The 20,011-nt window shown below is 37.2% G+C and overlaps 1 protein-coding gene across 7 annotated transcripts in view; it reads right to left on the reverse strand.

The window, feature by feature from the left end:
- Positions 1-10,542, reverse strand: part of LOC121384461 (protein unc-13 homolog B-like) — a 254,702-nt gene extending 244,160 nt beyond the window's left edge. For all 7 annotated transcript variants that reach the window (XM_041514890.1, XM_041514875.1, XM_041514902.1 and 4 more), the window contains exons 1-2: positions 10,403-10,542; positions 10,169-10,198 (exon numbers count right to left, since the gene is read on the reverse strand). In XM_041514890.1, the coding sequence (XP_041370824.1) occupies positions 10,169-10,198; positions 10,403-10,424 (52 nt within the window). In that variant the 5' untranslated portion in view covers positions 10,425-10,542. The remainder of the gene's footprint in view (positions 1-10,168; positions 10,199-10,402) is intronic.
- Positions 10,543-20,011: the final 9,469 nt, after the last annotated feature.

A 20,011-nucleotide genomic window follows, 5' to 3' on the forward strand; every position in this document is an offset into this window, starting at 1 on the left:
TCATATATACTTCTTAACCTTAGATCTTGGCATTTAAATATTTTTTTTTAAATTAAAAACTTTTTTTTTTTTTTTTTTTTTTTTAAAGTTTAAATATTATTATGATTTAATACATATTTAAAAAAATAATAATATTTTATCCAAAAATGTTAAGAACATGAACAAGAGATAAAAAATTTAATTAGTACATTTACGGTATTACACTTACAGCCTTACAGGTTGCGTTACATTATCATTTGTGGTTAGTGTACCTAAGTACCAAAGACAAATTTATATAAATCTTATAAATTAATATTAAGTTTTTACTATAATGAGGAACGGTGGCTTGGTACTTATTTAAAATCATTATAATGATGCAATAAACATTGTATTTTCATTAATCATAAGTAAAACCTCATTACGGACATCGTGTGAAATATACCGGAATTATACCCATTTCCGTGAGTAGCTTTATGTCAATGTCAAACACAACATTTTTTAATTGTACAAAAATAATTTCTTGAAGAGTACCCTTATAACCAACATTTTACTGCACAAACATACAAAATTAACTGACACAAGTATGTTTATACAGCTAATTGGTCTTTTCGTTGTCTTGCTGTGACATGTGATTTTAACATGCATCGTGTGTATCGCTGTCAACTCGGAGTTTGGCAGTTATGATTCGTCATAGTTGCATTATGTAATCCAGTGGGAAGACATTTTACAATTCAGAGGTGTTATTAGAACTAAATTGGATATTTTTTTGTTTTGTTTTATGCAACACTGAATGTCAATACACAGCCTGTTGAATTAGCGGCAACACGCTTCGTAGCCATTACGATGACAACAAACATTATAATAACACGTCATTTTATAAACTCCATGTGCTTTTTTAACAATATAAATAGGCTATCCCACAATTCTCACTTCGGCAAAGGTGAAACAGTCGGGACAATTCGGCCTGTTACATTCTCAGAAAACGAAAGTAGTCGACATTTTCCGAATGAGAAAAAAAAGGTAGAGTTACTTCCCTTATGTTATTTTGACAAAAGAGGATCGATTTTTTTTTTATGCTTACAAAAATGTCATTTAACAGGAGAAACTGTCTCCAGCACAGGAGAAAGGAGATTTGCTCAAATACCGGGAGACTCCCGCGGAATCCGGGAGGGTTGACAGGTCTGTATATACTGGGTTCGGATCCCAGTCGAGGCATGGGATTTTTAATCCAGATACCGACTCCAAACCCTGAGTGAGTGCTCCGCAAGGCCCTATGGGTAGGTGTAAACCACTCGCACCAACCAGTGATCCATAACTGGTTCAACAAAGGCCATGGTTTGTGCTATCCTGCCTGTGGGAAGCGCAAATAAAAGATCCCTTGCTGCTAATTGGAAAGAGTAGCCCATGTAGTGGCGACAGTGGGTTTCCTCTCAAAATCTGTGTGGTCCTTAACCATATGTCTGACGCCATATAACCGTCAATAAAATGTGTTGAGTGCGTCGTTAAATAAAACATTTCTTTCTTTCATTCCACAGACAGGATAGGACTACAAATAGCGCGCAATGGGCTCATCCTATAGACTGACCGCACATCAGGTGAGTGCTTTACCACTGGGCTACATCCAGTGTTTTTAATATTCAGAATAGATTATCAACTTCTGTTTTGTTCCTGTGACACGCCATTCTTCGATTTCCTTCATCACGATGTTGTTTACAATATATAGGTCACATATAAAAATACACTGTATGCAAATCAGAGCTATTCAAAATTCACTAACTGAATACATTGTATATGTCTACAGATTTTAAACCACACGAATGTATGCTTAATGTATTTCAAACAATCTTCCAGCTGATTAATCATTGATGGTCATTCAGGAAATGACATTCACCACAGACAGAGTGATTCATTTCTGTTAGAAATCAGAGCTTTACTCATTGCATGCTGCAATTGTTAATACAATTGTTAATAATATAATAGTCAATGATTCAATTTAGCTAATGCTATAATAGTCAATGATTAATTTTTCTTCCTTTTATTCAATCACAAAAGCACATTGAAAGTACCTATGTACAGGGTTACTATAAGATGAATCAAATTTATACAAAACAAGGGTGGAGGCAAGATTTGTTTTAGGGAGGGGATGCAGCTTTAAGAAAGGGAACGTACAGTATTCCAAGGCAGTAGGTACCAGTTCTTCTGCCAGAAATAAATTTGTGGGTACGGCACTATGGAATTAAATGCAAACACAGTCAACAGGAGGTATGGAAGGCCTCCCCAAGAAAGAAAATGGGTTACGTTTAGGGTTAGGGTTAAGAAAATCATACAGTAATGATAAGAATAATTAATTTTATCAAAAAGTTAACTTACAAAAATAAAATCTGCCAAAATATTTGGGTATGGCACCATACCCATTTTACCGTCTGACAGAAAGCCTGGGTACACCAGTAGGCCACTGTGACATTTTTTTTTTTTTTTTTTTTTTTGGGGGGGGGGGGGGGATTTTCAGCACCACTTTTGTTTGGGAAGGGGCCAATCCTCAGACCCACAGAATGCCAAGATAACTCTCCCTGATACTACAGCCTTCAATATACCAGTCGTGGTGCACTGACTGGAAAGAGAAATAGCCCAATGGGCCCATCAACGGGGATCGATCCTAGACTGACCACGCATCAGGTGAGCACTTTACCACTGGGCTACGTCCTACCCCTATTTTTTTTATATTTTTTTTACCATATTGAGATTTGGTAATGAATCCTTTTGTAGAACTTTTAAAATTCACATTCTAAGAGGAGTTCAAAATTACTCTTCTTCAACTAGCATCATGGGAGTGATGAACAGGGAGGCAGAGTGTGATATACTGGTTCATCACTTAAATGGCAAGGTATGTCAAACGATCAATTTTCACTTATAATCAGTCATTAATTTATTAATTAATCAAAGAAAGGGAATCGTTTCCAGCCAGACTACATCAGGATAATCAAAGCTTTAAATTCTTTATTAGTTTTTTGGCGTGGGAAGCAAGCTATACTTCTTATATTTTAATTTGACAGCAAATGTCAGAAACTGAGAAGCTATTAGTCTCAAAATTAGACTCCTTATTAGGCTTATACATGCACTAATGTCATTTTGTTCAGCACAAATTAAAAAAACATGAGAAATTGAAAATAACTGTAGAATAATGCAAAAAATAAGATAGAAAGCAAAGCTGCTTGTGAAATTCTTTTTAGCAGAAAGCATATTGTGCATTTTGAGCGACATATTCTGCCTTCCTTTGTTAATTTCAAGTCCTGGATACCAGTGGTGTAATATCTTGAGTGGTTTTGGATAAACTGAACGGTCCTAACAGAAATGTGCAATGACCTGATCTGACTGACTTGAGACATACATTACAATATATGTTACAAATTATGGAGTGATTACGGCCAATGAGAAAATCTCTAAGAGAAATGTCACTTTACATTTATTGTTGTTTCCGTGAACAGCTTATTTAATTCACGACATCTTACCACTGCTAGGAATCATCATACTGTCACGGTTGATTTAAAATACATAAATTTAGTTCCACTCTACCATCCTTAATCTTCCCACCCATGCCAAATTTGTTTTTCAAATTTCAGTCAACATGATGACAATTACTTGTAGTTGTCCACCGGCCTCGGTGGCGTCGTGGTTAGGCCATCGGTCTACAGGCTAGCAGGTACTGGGTTTCGGATCCCAGTTGAGGCATGGGATTTTTAATCCAGATACCGACTCCAAACCCTGAATGAGTGCTTTGCAAGGCTTAATGGGTAGGTGCAAACCACTTGCACCGACCAGTGATCCATAACTGGTTCAACAAAGACCATGGTTTGTACTATCCTGCCTGTGTGAAGCACAAATAAAAGATCCCTTGCTGCCTGTTGTAAAAAGAGTAGCTTAATTGACGACAGCGGGTTTCCTCTAAAAAAAACAGTGTCAGAATGACCATATGTTTGAGGTCCAATAGCCGATGATAAGATAAAAATAAAACAAACTTTACTTTACTTTTTTGTAGTTGTCCAATAGACCAATGTGCCAGCAACATCCAGAGTAGGTGTCAAAAGATGTTAACAACTAGTGGTGGGGATAGCTATATGTTATTATCCACATGGTTCAACACAACAGAGTTAATAAAAATCATATGAAGCACATGTGTAATAACAAGTGTAAAATGATGTCATTTTGGGAAGCAACAACGTTACTTCCCCAGTCCAAGCTTAGACTATGCATGTGGCAACCTTTATTGGTTAAGGGTGACTAAAGATTTTACAAAGGTAGTCTGTTGGGTGACCATCGATTTTAGAGTCTGGCGAGTATGGTACCAGTTAAAAAAGAAACACACTGAAACTGAATCGTATGACCAATGTGACAAATCACACCGCATCTCTGCTGGCACGAAATACAGATATGGCAAAGACGATATTATAGAACATGTTCTATATTTTGACAGCGCCGGACTGACCAGACTCAGTCTCAGCTTCTACAATTTTGGTCTGGGGCTGTGAACAAATATAGCTCAAAACGTATTGCAGACACTTGAATTGTCTTTTAAAGTAATCAGCTTATTGGAATGGACTGGGTAAGCCATAATTATCTGGTAGACCTACTTTTTGACATTATTAAATGTTATGGCACAAATTAATCCTATTTAATTAGCTTACTAGTATTTTATTCTGGAACAAAATCAAATTTTATCTTGTAGTTTTAACTCGCACTAGCAATGAAATTTTCCATTACTACAGGGATTATTCCAAAAGTCAAATAATTGGCATGTAAATATAAAATTCAAATAAAAACATATTAATTGATTAAATTGTAAACCCATACCATCTGAAATAACTTTTTTTTGAAGCTCAGTGTAAATTAAAAATATATATATTTATAAAACGGTATAGGTTAAATCTTTTCTGATACAGGTTTTTAGGCAACTGATGGAATATCCACGGTAATCTAAACTACAAAACTGCAATACAAGATCAGGGCCGTATCTCTGCACAATGCAGAGTCAAATGGGTATCTGACAAAATAGTGAATGATTCCATCAATATTTATCTAGTGCCTGTCTATAGGAGGACAGCCACTTCCAAGGAAATCCTTTACTGGAGAGTTCATCCCTCTTGCATTGCCATAAAGAGGACTGCCACTCCCAGACTAGTTTACTATACACGCACAGTTCTACCTTTCAAGGCTTTAGTCTCTTTGTACTGCATTAACGATTACTTCAGAGACAAAGCAAGTCAAGGTGTATAAATAGGCTGTTCTAGCATTTTTCTTTACACTTTTCTTTACATTTTTCTTTTTAATATGAATTTTAACTTTATTCATTATGAAGTTACGTGACAATTCATCGTTTTCACTCGTTATTATAAAATACACCATCTTGTATAATAAATAATCTCTATTACATTCAGTTTAACTGTGGAAGGAAGGAAGAAGTATTTTATTAAATGATGCTCTAAAAAAACATTTTAATTTATGGTTATATGGCATCGGAATACCCAGATAATGACTCGATGAGCGAGGACATCTGCTGGTGACATGCCATGGGCTATTGTTTTCCCATTAGCACTAATAGCAGGACATTTGCTGCAATCAACAGACAGGATGATACAACAACAGCACTGGCTGGATCAAGAAATACACCAATAGACTCACTGACGGGGATTGATCCTGGACCGACCATGCATCAGGCGAGTGCTTTACCACTGGGCTATATCCTGCCACTTTGGGGAGGGGGAGGGGGAGGGGAGGGGGAGGCCAATGCACTAGAGTTGATGGGGCCAGGCACAGTGGTGCATAGAAGCTAAATCTCCATCCTGTATTCATGACACAGCACACAATATTTCATGCGAACCACCGTTCTGTTCGCGTGTTGGTTACACAAAATTAAATTTACGAGAACCGCAAATCTGTTAAGCTGTGACCTGTAGACGTTCAGAAAGTAAAACTTGTAAACTTCACAATTACAGGAAGTTGATTCAGCAAGACATACTCCTAGTATTCCAACAAATGTTTTAGACTGATTTTTAGATACTTGATGTGCAGCAAACCAGAAGACAACGTTATATTGCAACAGTTGTAACTTGCGACGTCTAAACTAAATGCTCAGTATAGAGTCGAGCCAAACATGTTAAAGATATGTGCACAGACCGTTGGGGATGGCCACATTGTAGAAAATACATTAGACATAAAATACTCACATCGTATAATGAGCTTTAAAAACAAACATTTGGAATGTCACTGTAGTATAGAAGTACATGTACCATCGATAAAATGAAAGTAGCAAAGATATTTTTTATTAGTCTAATCTTGCACCAGTGAGTTTTATATGTTATTCTTCGGAGGGACCAGGGAATGGGCATTTTTCTTCTAAATGTATCTACTTTGTTTTAGTACTGGGGTTGATATTTAGTCCTTTTACAATATTGTTAACTTTAGCAAGCATTAAAAAAACTGTTTTTTTAAATGTTTTCTTACCATTTGTGACACCCAATAGCTGATGTGTATTTTTGTGCTGGGGTGTCATTAAACATTCATTCATTCATTTTCTATTTTGTTTTAACTTTATGTTTGAGCTAAAAATTATGTATTTAAAATATAATTTTAACGTAATTTTGAGGTAACCGATCAGGTAACCCACGGGTTATGCAAATACAATTCATGTAACCGAACAGTTGGTTACGTAGGTAAAAACCATCTGAACCGACTTCCGGTTACCTCAGATTTCGAAATATTGTCTGCTGATGACACACACTATTGTTACATTTGGCAATTACATACAAATATGTATATAGATTATTGAACTTGCGGGAGTGCCATACAGAATTTATGAAACAAGTATGGGATTATTTTTTTTTTAAGCGAGAGCGACGTCAATTGCAGTGATGCTGAAAAGGACATGACTAAAAATAGGTTAGCTCCCCTGCACTGATGAACTCTTCAGAACAAGTTCTGCTTCTGAGGGCTATCAAAGAAAGAAATGTTTTATTTAATGACACACTCAACACATTTTATTTACGGTTATATGGTGTCAGACATATGGTTAAGGACCACACAGATATTGAAAGAGGAAACCTGCTGTCGCCACTTCATGGGCTACTGTTTTCGATTAGCAGCAAGGGATCTTTGCACCATCCCACAGACAGGGTAGTACATACCACGGCCTTTGATAAGCCAGTGAGAAATAGCCCAATGGGCCCACCAACGGCCAGGGGCTATCACTGCACCATTCAAAACACATAAGATATAACCCTGACTATGACAGAATGACAGTTTATCCCTAAAAGTAATCAAATAAATATTATACTTATGTTTTAATTATTTTAATGAAAACTTGTTCTTAAATGACTAGCCGGGAATGTCGCAAGCTAGCAGCTGCTGTAGTAACTATAGTGATGTGAGACATGTGCCATAACAGTTTTTAAATGTATTATTAATGACTCATGATCCATGCCATAACGATAGAGTGGGAAAATACGATATTTATGTAACCATTTATTGTAAATAATATGGGTAATAAATGTATTGTATACTGTGGTCATGTTCCAACCAACATGGCATGTGTAGATTTACTAAGCACATTGAATTTACATGTAGACCTAGCCCATCAGACAATTCCATGTAAAATAATGTAAAGCTAAATGGTGGACATGTTAAATACTGCTGGACTAGTCTCGTCAATGTATCTATATCTTCTGTCTTGTCACTCAACTTTGTTGGTAGGCATACTGGACTGAAGTTAAAATTAGTTTTTGTTTAATGACACCACTTGAGCACATTTACACCTGATTAAGAGATGACATGTAGATTTCCCTGACCTCGTTTAAAATTTTATGTGTAATACAGGGTATGAGCTGGACAAAAATAGTGGGTGGGTGGGGGAGGGGTTTCAGTCATGCTATCTCAGTAAATATATTTAAAGAAAGAAAATTTGCTTGGAGCAGGGGTGTGTTTGAATCCCCAAAATATCCCCTGTACATGCACCTGTAATTAATGTAAATCAGTGTTGACAACAACAAAATATACACAAAAACATTCTAAATTCATAGTGGTTATGCATGATTATAGTTCACCAATTTACATTTATTACACAAGGAGAGCAGGGCTTCTAGAATTTTTACAAAATCCACTAGCCATGGGATCAGTGATTTAAAAAATCTACTAGCCATGATTAAAAATTCACTATCTCTACTTTACTTAATACAATTTCACTAATAGTAATAATGGATATATGTTCATAATGTTGCCCAAAGAGGGAGATAGAGATTAAAAACACTAAGATTGGGGGTTGAGGTGGGGGCAGATTATTCATATTTACATTAGAAAATAAACTTAAATGCAGCATGTGACAACTGGTTTTTCACTAGCCATTGGGCATGGCAATTGTAGTTATTTACTAGCCCAACATTGAATATCACTAGCCATGGGAGAGGGGCTACCATAATCTAGAAGCCCTGGAGAGTATGAATCTATAAAACTAAACTTGTTTACATGTTGAATGTTTGTTTCTCATTGCTTTGTCAGACACAAATCGGGGGGGGGGGGGGGGAGACTTTACTTTATATGAGATATACTTTCCAAAACACTTTGGAAATTCAAATGTTTAAAGCATAAATATAATCTATTTATTTTATATCTGGGTCAATTGCACCATTCATCCCCCACCCCCTGACATCAATTAAAAACTGAATGTTATCCTTTGATAAACCAGGGCTTATGTACACTGGAACAACTTTAGATTTTGCCAACGTTTAGATATATGTACATGTAACTGTATGTTGAGTATTTCCTTGAAAATTATTAAAATATGGTCAATTTAAGGAATATTTTATTAACCAAAAACTAAATGTTGTAGCCACTTTTAATAAAAATTGGCATTTGGCTAATTTGGCCATGTACAATGACAGCCGAGAAAAACCTCAGAATATGATGTCATTACATAAAACAAAATATGGTAAGGACTTTAGAAAGTAATTGTTGTGTATTTTAACAAAATAGAAGTGTTGTTTGTAATTATAAAAATTGTCTGTCATTTTTTTTTTTTGTGAATTCATCGATGTAGAACACTTTAACAGTCACAAATTTAGTATAATATTGTTTCGTTACGCTATGTGATTTTATAAAAAAAAGTTGTGCCTGCTACACTAGGGCTTCTAGAATTTTTATAAAATCCACTAGCCATGGGATCAGTGATTTACAAAATTATTAGCCACGATTAAAATTTTACTAGCCCTATTTTACTTTAAGTTAATACAATTTTTACTAAATAATAGTAATAATAAGACATGTAACCTAAAGAGGGAGATTTAGCTTAAAAATACTAACATTTGCGGGTGGGGGCAGGATGTTCATATTTACAATATAGACTTAACTGCAACATTTAACCGAAAACATTTCACTAGCTGTCGTGGATGGCATTAGTAATTATTTACTAGCCCAACATTGCATATCACTAGCCATGGGAGTGGGGCTACCATAATCTAGAAGCCCTGTATACATTGATAAATTCACAATTTAAAAAAAAAAAAATCTTATATCACTATAAAATGCATCTTGGATATACTCTGGGATAGTGTTGACCAGTGTTGGTTTTAAGATGCTCAGATATATGTTTTATGATAAATAAATGTAGATCCAGTCAAGACTGTTCCTAATGTTTTGGAATACATTTATAAATAATTTATACTCCACAAATATAATCCAAAGTAATATATTACATATTATAGGTAATTGTTAATTAGGCAGGACTTTCCTATGGCACTGTCACATATAAAGAACATTATAAATACTTATCATAAATAGAGTTAGGGTTAGGGGTTAGTGACAGTGCCGAAGGAAAGTCGTTCTGTTAATTATGCTGTTGAACCAAATTGGGCTATCAGACAGTGTTCAGCTTACATATATATGTGTGTGTATATATATGTGTCTATCTATATATATATATATATATTGTATCTTGGCCTTATCCTAATATCACCTCATTAGGGCCTCACAAACAAACGCCGGGGCAAGACTGTTCTCATGGTTACAGTACACTGCACTGCGCTTTAGACATAACAAACGAAACAAAAAAATGTCACAAGTATAAATCCCAAACGAACATGTTCGGTGTGTGATAACGTCAATATCGTTAGCATGATGTGTGATATATATAATATTAATATCTTACCGTCAGTCCCCGCAAGACGAGCCCTTTTCACTGAAAAATACAAACAGATAAAAAACATATTAGCCACATTGCTGTCAATTCACCCGTGAAAAACATCAAACAATAGGAACGTACACAAAAGTAAAAAAATACTCGTGACTGCAAGTGAAAAGTGACAGTGAAATCGAATAGTATTTCCCCGGGATTTCAGAAAATTATCGTACGTCAGAATTTGCATATTGTAGTAATACGTACCACAAACACAGAGAAGGGACATCGTACTAAGGTATCCTTTTTCGAGGTAGAAGTTTGTATCTAATCATGTCCGACACTTATATTTGATAGCTGAATCGCGACGTGAAACACTTGTTGTCCGTGGTAAATCCAGCCACTGTGATCGCATCGGCGGCCATCTTTTGTCGTGACGTCGTCACAGCTAATCATAATACGTGGTTAATATTCATCATGCAGTTTCATCAATGAAGCGCCCCTGTGCTGTCAATAAATCGATCGTCCGAGGCAAAATATGTACTGCTAGTATAACCTCCCATAAACCTGGAAGAAGTATTTCAAGAAACAGACGCCCTTTTGATAAAAAAAATAATAATAATAAAAATAATAATTGCATAAATGATAAAAACGTCTAGCTTTGGGTTACAGAACTGTTCATGTTTTGGTCACCAATGTTGTTGTCGTTGCATATTTACGACAGGGCTGCGAAATATTCCATCCACAAAGATTACCCGTACATATGAAATAGTTATACTAGCAAGAGTTTTTTGGCGGGCGTTTGGGGTGGGGAGGGGATGCTACAATGAGGCAGAGAATTATTAATTTTATAGATAGTCCTAATAATAACGATATACGGGGTAGACTCCACCTAGATCATAACATACCTTCATATTTCACGCCTAATATTAAAAATACGTTTACAGAATTGCACGTATACACTTTCATCACTATTGGCTTTGTTGATGCCCCACACCTACTAGGGTTTCTGTGTTTAAATAGTAGTTCGCCATTTCACCCAACAGAGCAGCAATTGCTTTTCTGCCTTAATTACATATCATGTTTTAGGCTTCGTTGAAGTTACCATTATAATGTAAAACATGCAAACCTCAAGATAACTGAATGGGTCAACAATTTCTAGATCGTGCTCTTGTATGTCAAGGTTTTTCTTCTTCTGGTTTTACGTTTTCACCTTTTTTAAATACTACCATCTTTGTTTTGTTAATATTTAGTTTTAGGTTCCATTTAGTATTAAATACAAGTAGGGTATCTAGCATAGTTTGTAATACGCTTAGGCTTTCAGAGAATAGTACTAGTACAGTGTCATTGGCCAGGGTCGTAGCTCGGATTTTTGTTTGGGGGGGGGGGGGGGAGGGGGCAACTGGGTAGTTAATGGTCTAAAACTCATTAAACGGTTAAGAAGAGCATTTTCTTTAAGTTTCTATAATTTTTTCTGGATTTTTTCTGGCAGGAGGATTGCTCCCTTACCACCCCCCCCCCACCACCCCCACCCCCCACACACAGGTAGCTGTGGCATATGTGAGCTAACATGGAATAATTTAACTGATATAGTCGTGCTAGACAGTATCATTTCTAAATTCCAGATCATTAACAAATAAATAAAACATGAATCCCTGATTTGTACCAGAAAAATTCCAGATACATTCCCTTGATGTTTTACACGATTTCACCTATTCATTGATCTTACATAAATTTACAACTTTATTATTTAACCCTAGCCTAGCGATTTCCAACCACATGCAGTGCTTTGAAATTTACCATTGTCGGACACTACAATGTATCTTAATTTTAGTAACCAAACTAAGATCAAACACGTTGAAAGCAGTTATTTGTGACACAAAAGGAAATAGGTGAAAGAACGCATTTGTAAAGATGGTGACATAACCGTTACGGTTGTTTCATGATGATGATGATAACTAGTTTAACGTGCCCATATACCACTAGGGTTTCGAACACGCCCATCCCGAGTCCGACCTCCGATAAGATCGGTGGTCTGACTCGGGATGGAGGGGAGGGGGGGGGGGGGGGGGGGGTGAAAATGGGCAGAATTTTGAAAATAGCAATTAGTAAAAAAGTTACTAGAATAAAATAAAATTGAAAAAAAGGTTACAAGCCAAAAATAAAAAGAATTGACTGCTCGGCCGAATATTTATATAATTTGGAGCATTTTAGAAGGACAGTCCAAAATTAAATAAGAGAAAGAAGAGAGGATCGGACTATTTAATAATATTTTTAAAAAAAGAAGTAATTTCGACATAAAATTTTGAACGCAGATCTAAAAGATTAAAGTCCGATCGATATGTCCACCCGAGTGGCCTCGTTAAGGCCGTTTGGGTGCACAGCTTAATGGCGTTGTCCACCCTTAACTTTTTAACCCGTCTGACCTGGCAAGATAATTGTCAGTTTGCGAGACCATGTGATAATTTTATTGATGACGCACATATTGTAGGCCTACATAATATATATATATATATGTGACAATGGCTGTCAAAGAAATTATCCCGGGGGCAATTATTTGGATAACCACAACAGAAAATAAAAATATATTTGTTAACATTGTTGAAGTTACACAAATAATTCCTTCATGCTACTACCCGTGCAATACTAGTAATATCAAACGACGGAGAGAGGGGAAGGAGATCGAGAGAAAGAGAGAGATAGAAAGAGAGAAAGCGCCCTCCTACACACATGCATACACATAACATTCGCAAGCGTACACACGCATGCACAAAACAACTAGACACAAACACACATGTTCACGCAAACACACACGCACACGTAGGTACGTACATCTAGCACACCTGAGATATACTAAAGGTCATGGTGTTTGTTATTCTTTCAATGTCTAAGTGCAATGACCGTTTTAGACCCCTCGCTGTTAACGAAGAAAAGTAGCCCGTTAGACAGTGGCTGTACGTGTTTACGTTTCTAACACACCCGATCATATTGTACGGGTGTACTCCATACCTGTATTACCTACCATAGGCAAGGACAGAAAGAAATGATTTATTTAACGACGTACTCAGCACACTTTATTCAGGGTTATATGGCGTTGGACATACAGCTAAGGTAGCGTTATACCAAAATAACAAATCAATGTGCTCTAGTGGTGTCGTTAAGCAAAAAATAAACTTTAGCTTTATACCGAATAATATCTGGCTGTGTCAATTTCAGGAATTTGACATTTTTAACGACACCACTAGAGCACACTGATATATTAATCATCGGCTATTGGATGCAAAAGACATATTTTTAGAGAGGAAACCCGTTACATTTTTCTATTAGTAGCAAGGGATCTTTTATATGCGCCGTCCCACAGACATGATAGTACATACCACAGCCTTTGCTACACCAGTCGTGATGTACTGGCTGTACCAGTGGGATACATTCTGCCCTTCAGGATCTGTGTCTGCATCTTAAACTTCATCCCTTATAATTTTCCATTTGTTACGAGCTCTCTCCCCCTCCACCCCGAAGCCTGCAGCACTTTTAGGGTATATATTTGTTTTGGGTTTTTTGTTTTGTGTGTCTGTGGGTTTTTTGTTTTATTTTTTTGTTGTTGTTTTTTTGTGTTGTTGTGGGGTTGTTGTTGTTGGGTTTTTTGTTGTTGTTGTTTTGGGGTTTTTTTTTTTTTGGGGGGGGGGGGGGCTAGGCGCGGGCTCGGAATGCGAAAAACGAATGCATCCAAAAAACAGATTCTGGTTGTCAGTATCAGCGTTTCCATATGAGCGGCTCAGTTTTGGGGTAAACGGGCCCATCCCAGGTCGAAAACCGTGTACATGGAAAACGGCCCCTTACCCCTGAATTTTTCTAGACGTGGGAGCCGGTCATTCCCATTCTCGATCTCCACCTTACCTCACCTCCACCCCTACCCCCGAGTCTAACGTAATGTACTTATCAATTAAACAATACTCTCTTTTCTTTAATTACGTCGTATTGTATACTTGTGCTTCTCTGAGGTTCATGAGGTACTGTTTAAACCAGGACAAGTTGAACACGTCCAGAAACATATTCTCTTAGACAGACTGCGACGCACAACTGTCATTTTCTTATCATTACTAGATAAATACAATGATAAAGAAAACTGTAATGTATAGCGACAAGGCGTACAGATGCGGTGCGGTATACTTTAGCATGCTCATATACCACGACGGTTTTGAGCATGTCCGCCCCATGATTCGGTCTCTGGGAAGCCAGGGGCCCAATCCGGGGCAGAGGCGTATAGATGCAGTGAATTTTTCAGAACATTCCGGGGGCGATTCAGCCTAAAGTATCTGGGTCCTAGGATCAAACCTCCTCGGTGGACCCATTCTATAACTACCGGTAGGTCCCCCCCCCCCCCCACACACACACACACTGCCCCTACCCCACGCCCCAATTGTAAGAATAATCAAATGTTTGACTCCAATAGACGATGATTAATAAATCAGTGTGCTCTAGTGGTGGCGTTACACAAAACAAACAAGCTTTATCTTGATCACTTGTAGACATGATCGACCGTGGTCCAAGTATTCTGCCTGAAGACCACACTAATTAATACAACTTTGAAGTCTAAACTGGTTGGGAAGGGGGAAAACTAAATCAGAGAATAGATCCGGTGAGGGGGTTCGATCTTAAGAACCAAACACCTCAGGCTAAATCCCATCCCAAAAGTATTGAAAATGTATGGGGATGTGACAAGCAAACGTACGCGTACGTACGTGCGTGCGTGCGTGCGTGCGTGCGTGTGTTTGTCTGTTAAACTTAATGTCTTGCTTCCACCACCAAGCCATTAAATTTTAGCCAAGTTTACAATGCAGAACGTTGAAATTTCAGGAATTTTTTTAAAATAATGCACAGCTCTCGTTTACGATATACATATAACATTATACCAACGTGAAGCTACTGGACATATAATGTTAAAACTTTAAAATAATGGTCCATTAGCCCACCACGTCTCCACCACAGACCGTAAACCTTTTTTTTTTTTTCGGGATATAGTATACTTCTTTAATTCTTCGAGAGCTTTTCCCCCGACATTTCGAGATTTATTATTTTATTTTTATTATTATTATTATTATTATTATTATTATTATTATTATTATTATTATTAATAATAATAATAATAATAATAATAATTATTATTATTATTTATTAAGTTCTTCTACCTTCTACGTTTTCGGAAAAATAGTCCCATATAGAAAAGTCCATAGGGTTGCAGTCGGAGGACGTAAAAATCCCCCCCCCCCCCCCCCCCCGAAATTCTCAAAATATTGGAAAAAAGATAACTCTTGAAGACGGAAGGAAAGACCATGGGCTGTGATGGACAAATATTGAGGGCTAATCGACCATAGATGTTGAGTAGCATTTTTGATATTACGTTTTGTACCATGTACCACTTTAAACGTATGCTATATATCAAACAGAAAATTGTGTCATTAAAATAAACAACATAACAAATTGTGCAGCATGTCAGTGTTTTGCGTTGCATACTTTTAAATATATTTACTTTAAAAATCAAAACGTGATACTTTAAAAAAAAGGTTTTTGTACGATTCACCCCTTAAATTTCAAGCTTAAACCCACAAGATTCCGAACAGTGAGCAAATGCACCAAACCCCAGCCCCAGGGCCACACCTAGCAGTGGCGGATCCAAGGGGCCTCATAAACTTTGCTACAGTTATATTTTTATTTTATGCTTTTCATTTTTTATCTTGGAGAATCCGAGGAATCCGGCAGCATGTCATTGGGGACCCCCTAAATGGATTTTCGGGATCCGCCACTACCTAGCATAAAATAATTTGGGATACAGTAATAATGATTTAAAAATATATATATGTTTTAAAACAGATAAACAAGCACACTTATTTTTCGTGCTCATATCTAACTAAGGTTCAATCACGCTGTCCTGGGCACACACTTCAGCTCTCCGGGCTGTCTATCCAGGACAGTGGTTTGTGGGTGGGTGGTTAGTTGTTAGTCGTTACTCGCACTATCCATCATTTGAAAGTGTCATTCTGTGACCTTGGATTCATGTGCAATACAAATGGTTCTTCCGGTGTAGCTAAAAGTACGAGCCTATATAATCAATGTTTTTACTTAAACTGGCTAATAGAAGTGCTAGACAAATCGTAATGGAATTAACGTAATATCAGACAGCAATGACGGTCGCCCTTTTGCCATTGCCACTGACCAATTTGAACAGCTTGAACCAGTTCTGTCAGTCGTAAGGAATTACACACATAATTATATATGAGGAAATTGAATGTACTCTGCTTGGTGTGTTTTCCAATACAGTTAACTGAAATTACCCTTTATATATCCTCCTGAGTAGTATCAATGATCAAAGATCACAGTATTAATATACCCAACTCGTTTGAGGTACCAGAGACCCAAATCGCGCTTCCGATCCTAACTGATGCTCCACGACTGATTTGTGCTACAGTGTTTGAGGGAAAAATGCGTATGAAAGACCGTTTACTGCTAATAGGTAACAAAACTAAGACTTTCTGATGCAGTGGATTGCTTTTTTTTTTTGTCTAATAACCATGGATTAAAACTGAAGTGTCGATAAATAAATATTCCTTGTCTGTCTTTCCATCTTTCTGTCTGTCTATTTACTTATTTATTTATTTACCTATTCTAGAAAGGATGAGTAGGGGCGGGTCGTTGTCCAGTGGTAAAACGCTTTTCTCGTTCCAGCCACTGCATCACGACTAATATATCAAAGGCCGTGGTACGTACTATCCTGTCTGTAGGATGGTGCATATAATCGATCCCTTTCTACTAATGGAAAAATGTGGCGGGTATCCTAGTTCTAAGACTATATTGTATACTATGTCAGAATCATCAAATGTTTTGACATCCAACAGCCGAATATTAATACATCAACGTGCTCTAGTGGTGTCGTTAAAACAAAACAAAGTTTATCTAGTACGGGTGAAAATGTGGCAGTCCTCTCATCACCCCGTAAAATGGGGAAAAGTAGGTCTACCATTTTTATTTTAATGGTAGTCTAGGATTTAGATTCAGTTCTAACTATGCATTATTCCAAAAACCTGTACCAGTAAGGTTATGGCCTGATTCCGTCCTCGCACCCCTCCCCATTAATTATTATAGGCTAGATCCGGACCTTTCAAATCAAACAAAACTAGCGATTCCTTCAAAGATAATAAATGTATTTACGCATTCATCGGGTAATCGATACTTTATAACTAAGTTTTCACTTTCTAAATGAATTTACCTGTCTGCCTGGACTATCCACTTTTCTCTGGAGGTTTTCATTGGTTGATTTCTTTATAGGCTGTAAACTATAGTTACGGGTTTCTTTACAATGTTACTAATTCGTTATTGTAATGAAGTCGTTTCAGGATCACGAAGAGTGTCTCCACCCCATCCCCATGGGACTCGAGCATTTCATTTGTGATCGGTTTAAAAAGCAGATAACGTCATTTCAGAAACGCAACAGTTTAATATCTGTTGGGAGCTGTGCCCACTGACCTCCCCTTCTCTCTCCCCAAAGGCTGGTTGTCACGTTTCAAGACCAACACCCCCATCGTTTCCTTCGAATAAAGTTAAAAGTTAAAGTTTGTTTTGTTTAACGACACCACTAGATCACATTGATTTATTAAACATCGGCTACTGGATGTCAACCATTTGGTAATTTTGACATATAGTCTTAGAGAAGAAACCCGATACATTTTTTTTCATGAGTATCGAAGGATATTTTATATGCTCTATCCTACAGACAGGATAGCACATACCACGGCCTTTGATATACCAGTCGTGATGCACTGGCTAGAACGAGAAATAGCCCAATGGGCCCACCGACGGGAATCGATCCTAGACCGACCGCGCACCAGGTGAGCGCTTTACCACTTTCCCTTCGAATAATATTCGAACGTTTATTAGAATTTGGCTTTTGTAATGATCGATGTTTTACTTAATTTTTATAGTCTTTGATCGATGCTCTTCATCTTAATCTGTTATTAGCATTGTCCAAAACAATCATCAGGCACCTCCCTTCCAGACAGTTTCCGTTATTACTAGTATTAGAGGTTTTGGTTTGGTCGTTATCGTTTTGTTTTACTGTCATCTCAGTCAGGAAGTGCGTAACGTGGGCGAGAATCAGATTAGAGGTAGATGGAGATGAGTGCGCGCCTACCCGAGGTGCGATGGGTCGTCCTCAGTGAATTCGGGTTTCCCCCTTCCCCCGTCCCAGCCAGTGACAGGTAAATCAAAAGGCTATGGTACATACTGTTCTGTCTACAGGAAAGTGCATATAAAAATCACTTGCTGTTTTAACGATACGAGTAGACTATTTGTAGGCAGCGGGTTTCCTTCCTTTCAATTTGTCGACAAAGATAACGATTAATAGTTCGAAGTGCTCTAGTGGTGTTGTTAAACAAAACAAATTTTAACAACAAAATGTCATTAGAGCACAATAATGATTTATTAATCAATGGCGTTTGGATGTCAAACATTGGGTAATTATTGACTCATAGTCTCAGAGGAAGGAAGGAAGGAAATGTTTTATTTAATGACGCACTCAACACATTTTATTTACGGTTATATTGCGTCGGGCATATGGTTAAGGACCACACACAGCTATTGAGACAGGAAACCCGCTGTCGCCACTTCGATTAACAGCAATGGATATTTTATATACACCATCCCACAGACAGAATAGTGCATACCACGACCTTTGTTACACCAGTTGTGGAGCACTGGCTGGAACGAGAAATAGCCCGATGGGCCCACCAACGGGAATCGATCCTAGATCGATCGCGCATCAGGCGAGCGCTGTACCATTGAGCTACGTCCCGTCCCTAGTCTCAGAGGAAACACGCTACATATTTCTATTAGTGGCAAGAGATCTCTTACATTTACGTTTCTACAGACAGTGCACTGGTTGGGACGGGAAAACCTAGTTCGATCCAGGTCCAGAAGGATTCGATCCTTCGACCCAATCACCTCAGGCAAGCGCTCTACCGACTGAACTTTATCCCTCCCTTTAATATCGAAAAAGGCTGCAAAGTTAACAACACAACCAAGACATGGCTAGCAAATGCTAGTCAAATAATATTTTATAGTGTACGAGTCGTGATATGACAATTAACATTAAATGGACATTCCTGAGTTTACTGTATTGTAAGATGTTTCCTTCTAATAAAATATTTCTACGATTGAACTTATATATTAAAAATATTTTCTTGTTTAGAATATCAGTGTCTGTATATTCAATGTGTTTCTGGTCGTCTTAATATTTGTAAGAAGCCCAAACTGGATTTTGTCTTCAAATAATTTCGTACGTAAGAAAACATAATATTTTAGGAAATAAAATGATATTTAACCTTGTACAAATATTAGAACGATCAGAAACACATTCAGTATACAGCCACTAATATTTTATGCAGAAATATATATTTGATATGTAATTACAATCGTTGAAAAGTCTCTATTAGTCGATAACATCTTTAAAATTGCAACAAACTCAGGAATGTCCCTTTAAAGTCGCAGCTACATACCCTATTAAAATAGACTAATAGACTTCTCAGAGATACGTGCGTTTTTAGAATTATAGAAAATGCATTCCGTGGCATTACAAACAAAGTTTGTTTTGTTTAACGACACCACTAGAGCACATTGATTAATTAATCATCGGCCATTGGATGTCAAAAATTCTGACTTGTAGTCATAAGAGGAAAGTCGCAAATTTTTTCCTAATGCAGCAAGAAATCTTTTATATGCACTTTTCCACAGACAGGAAAGCACATACCACGGTCTTTGTCCAGTTGTGGTGCACTGGATGGAACAAGAAAAACCAATCAGCTGAATTACAACACCATACTGACC

This window comes from Gigantopelta aegis, chromosome 2, assembly GCF_016097555.1.
Source record: "Gigantopelta aegis isolate Gae_Host chromosome 2, Gae_host_genome, whole genome shotgun sequence".
NCBI classification, from domain to species: domain Eukaryota; kingdom Metazoa; phylum Mollusca; class Gastropoda; order Neomphalida; family Peltospiridae; genus Gigantopelta; species Gigantopelta aegis.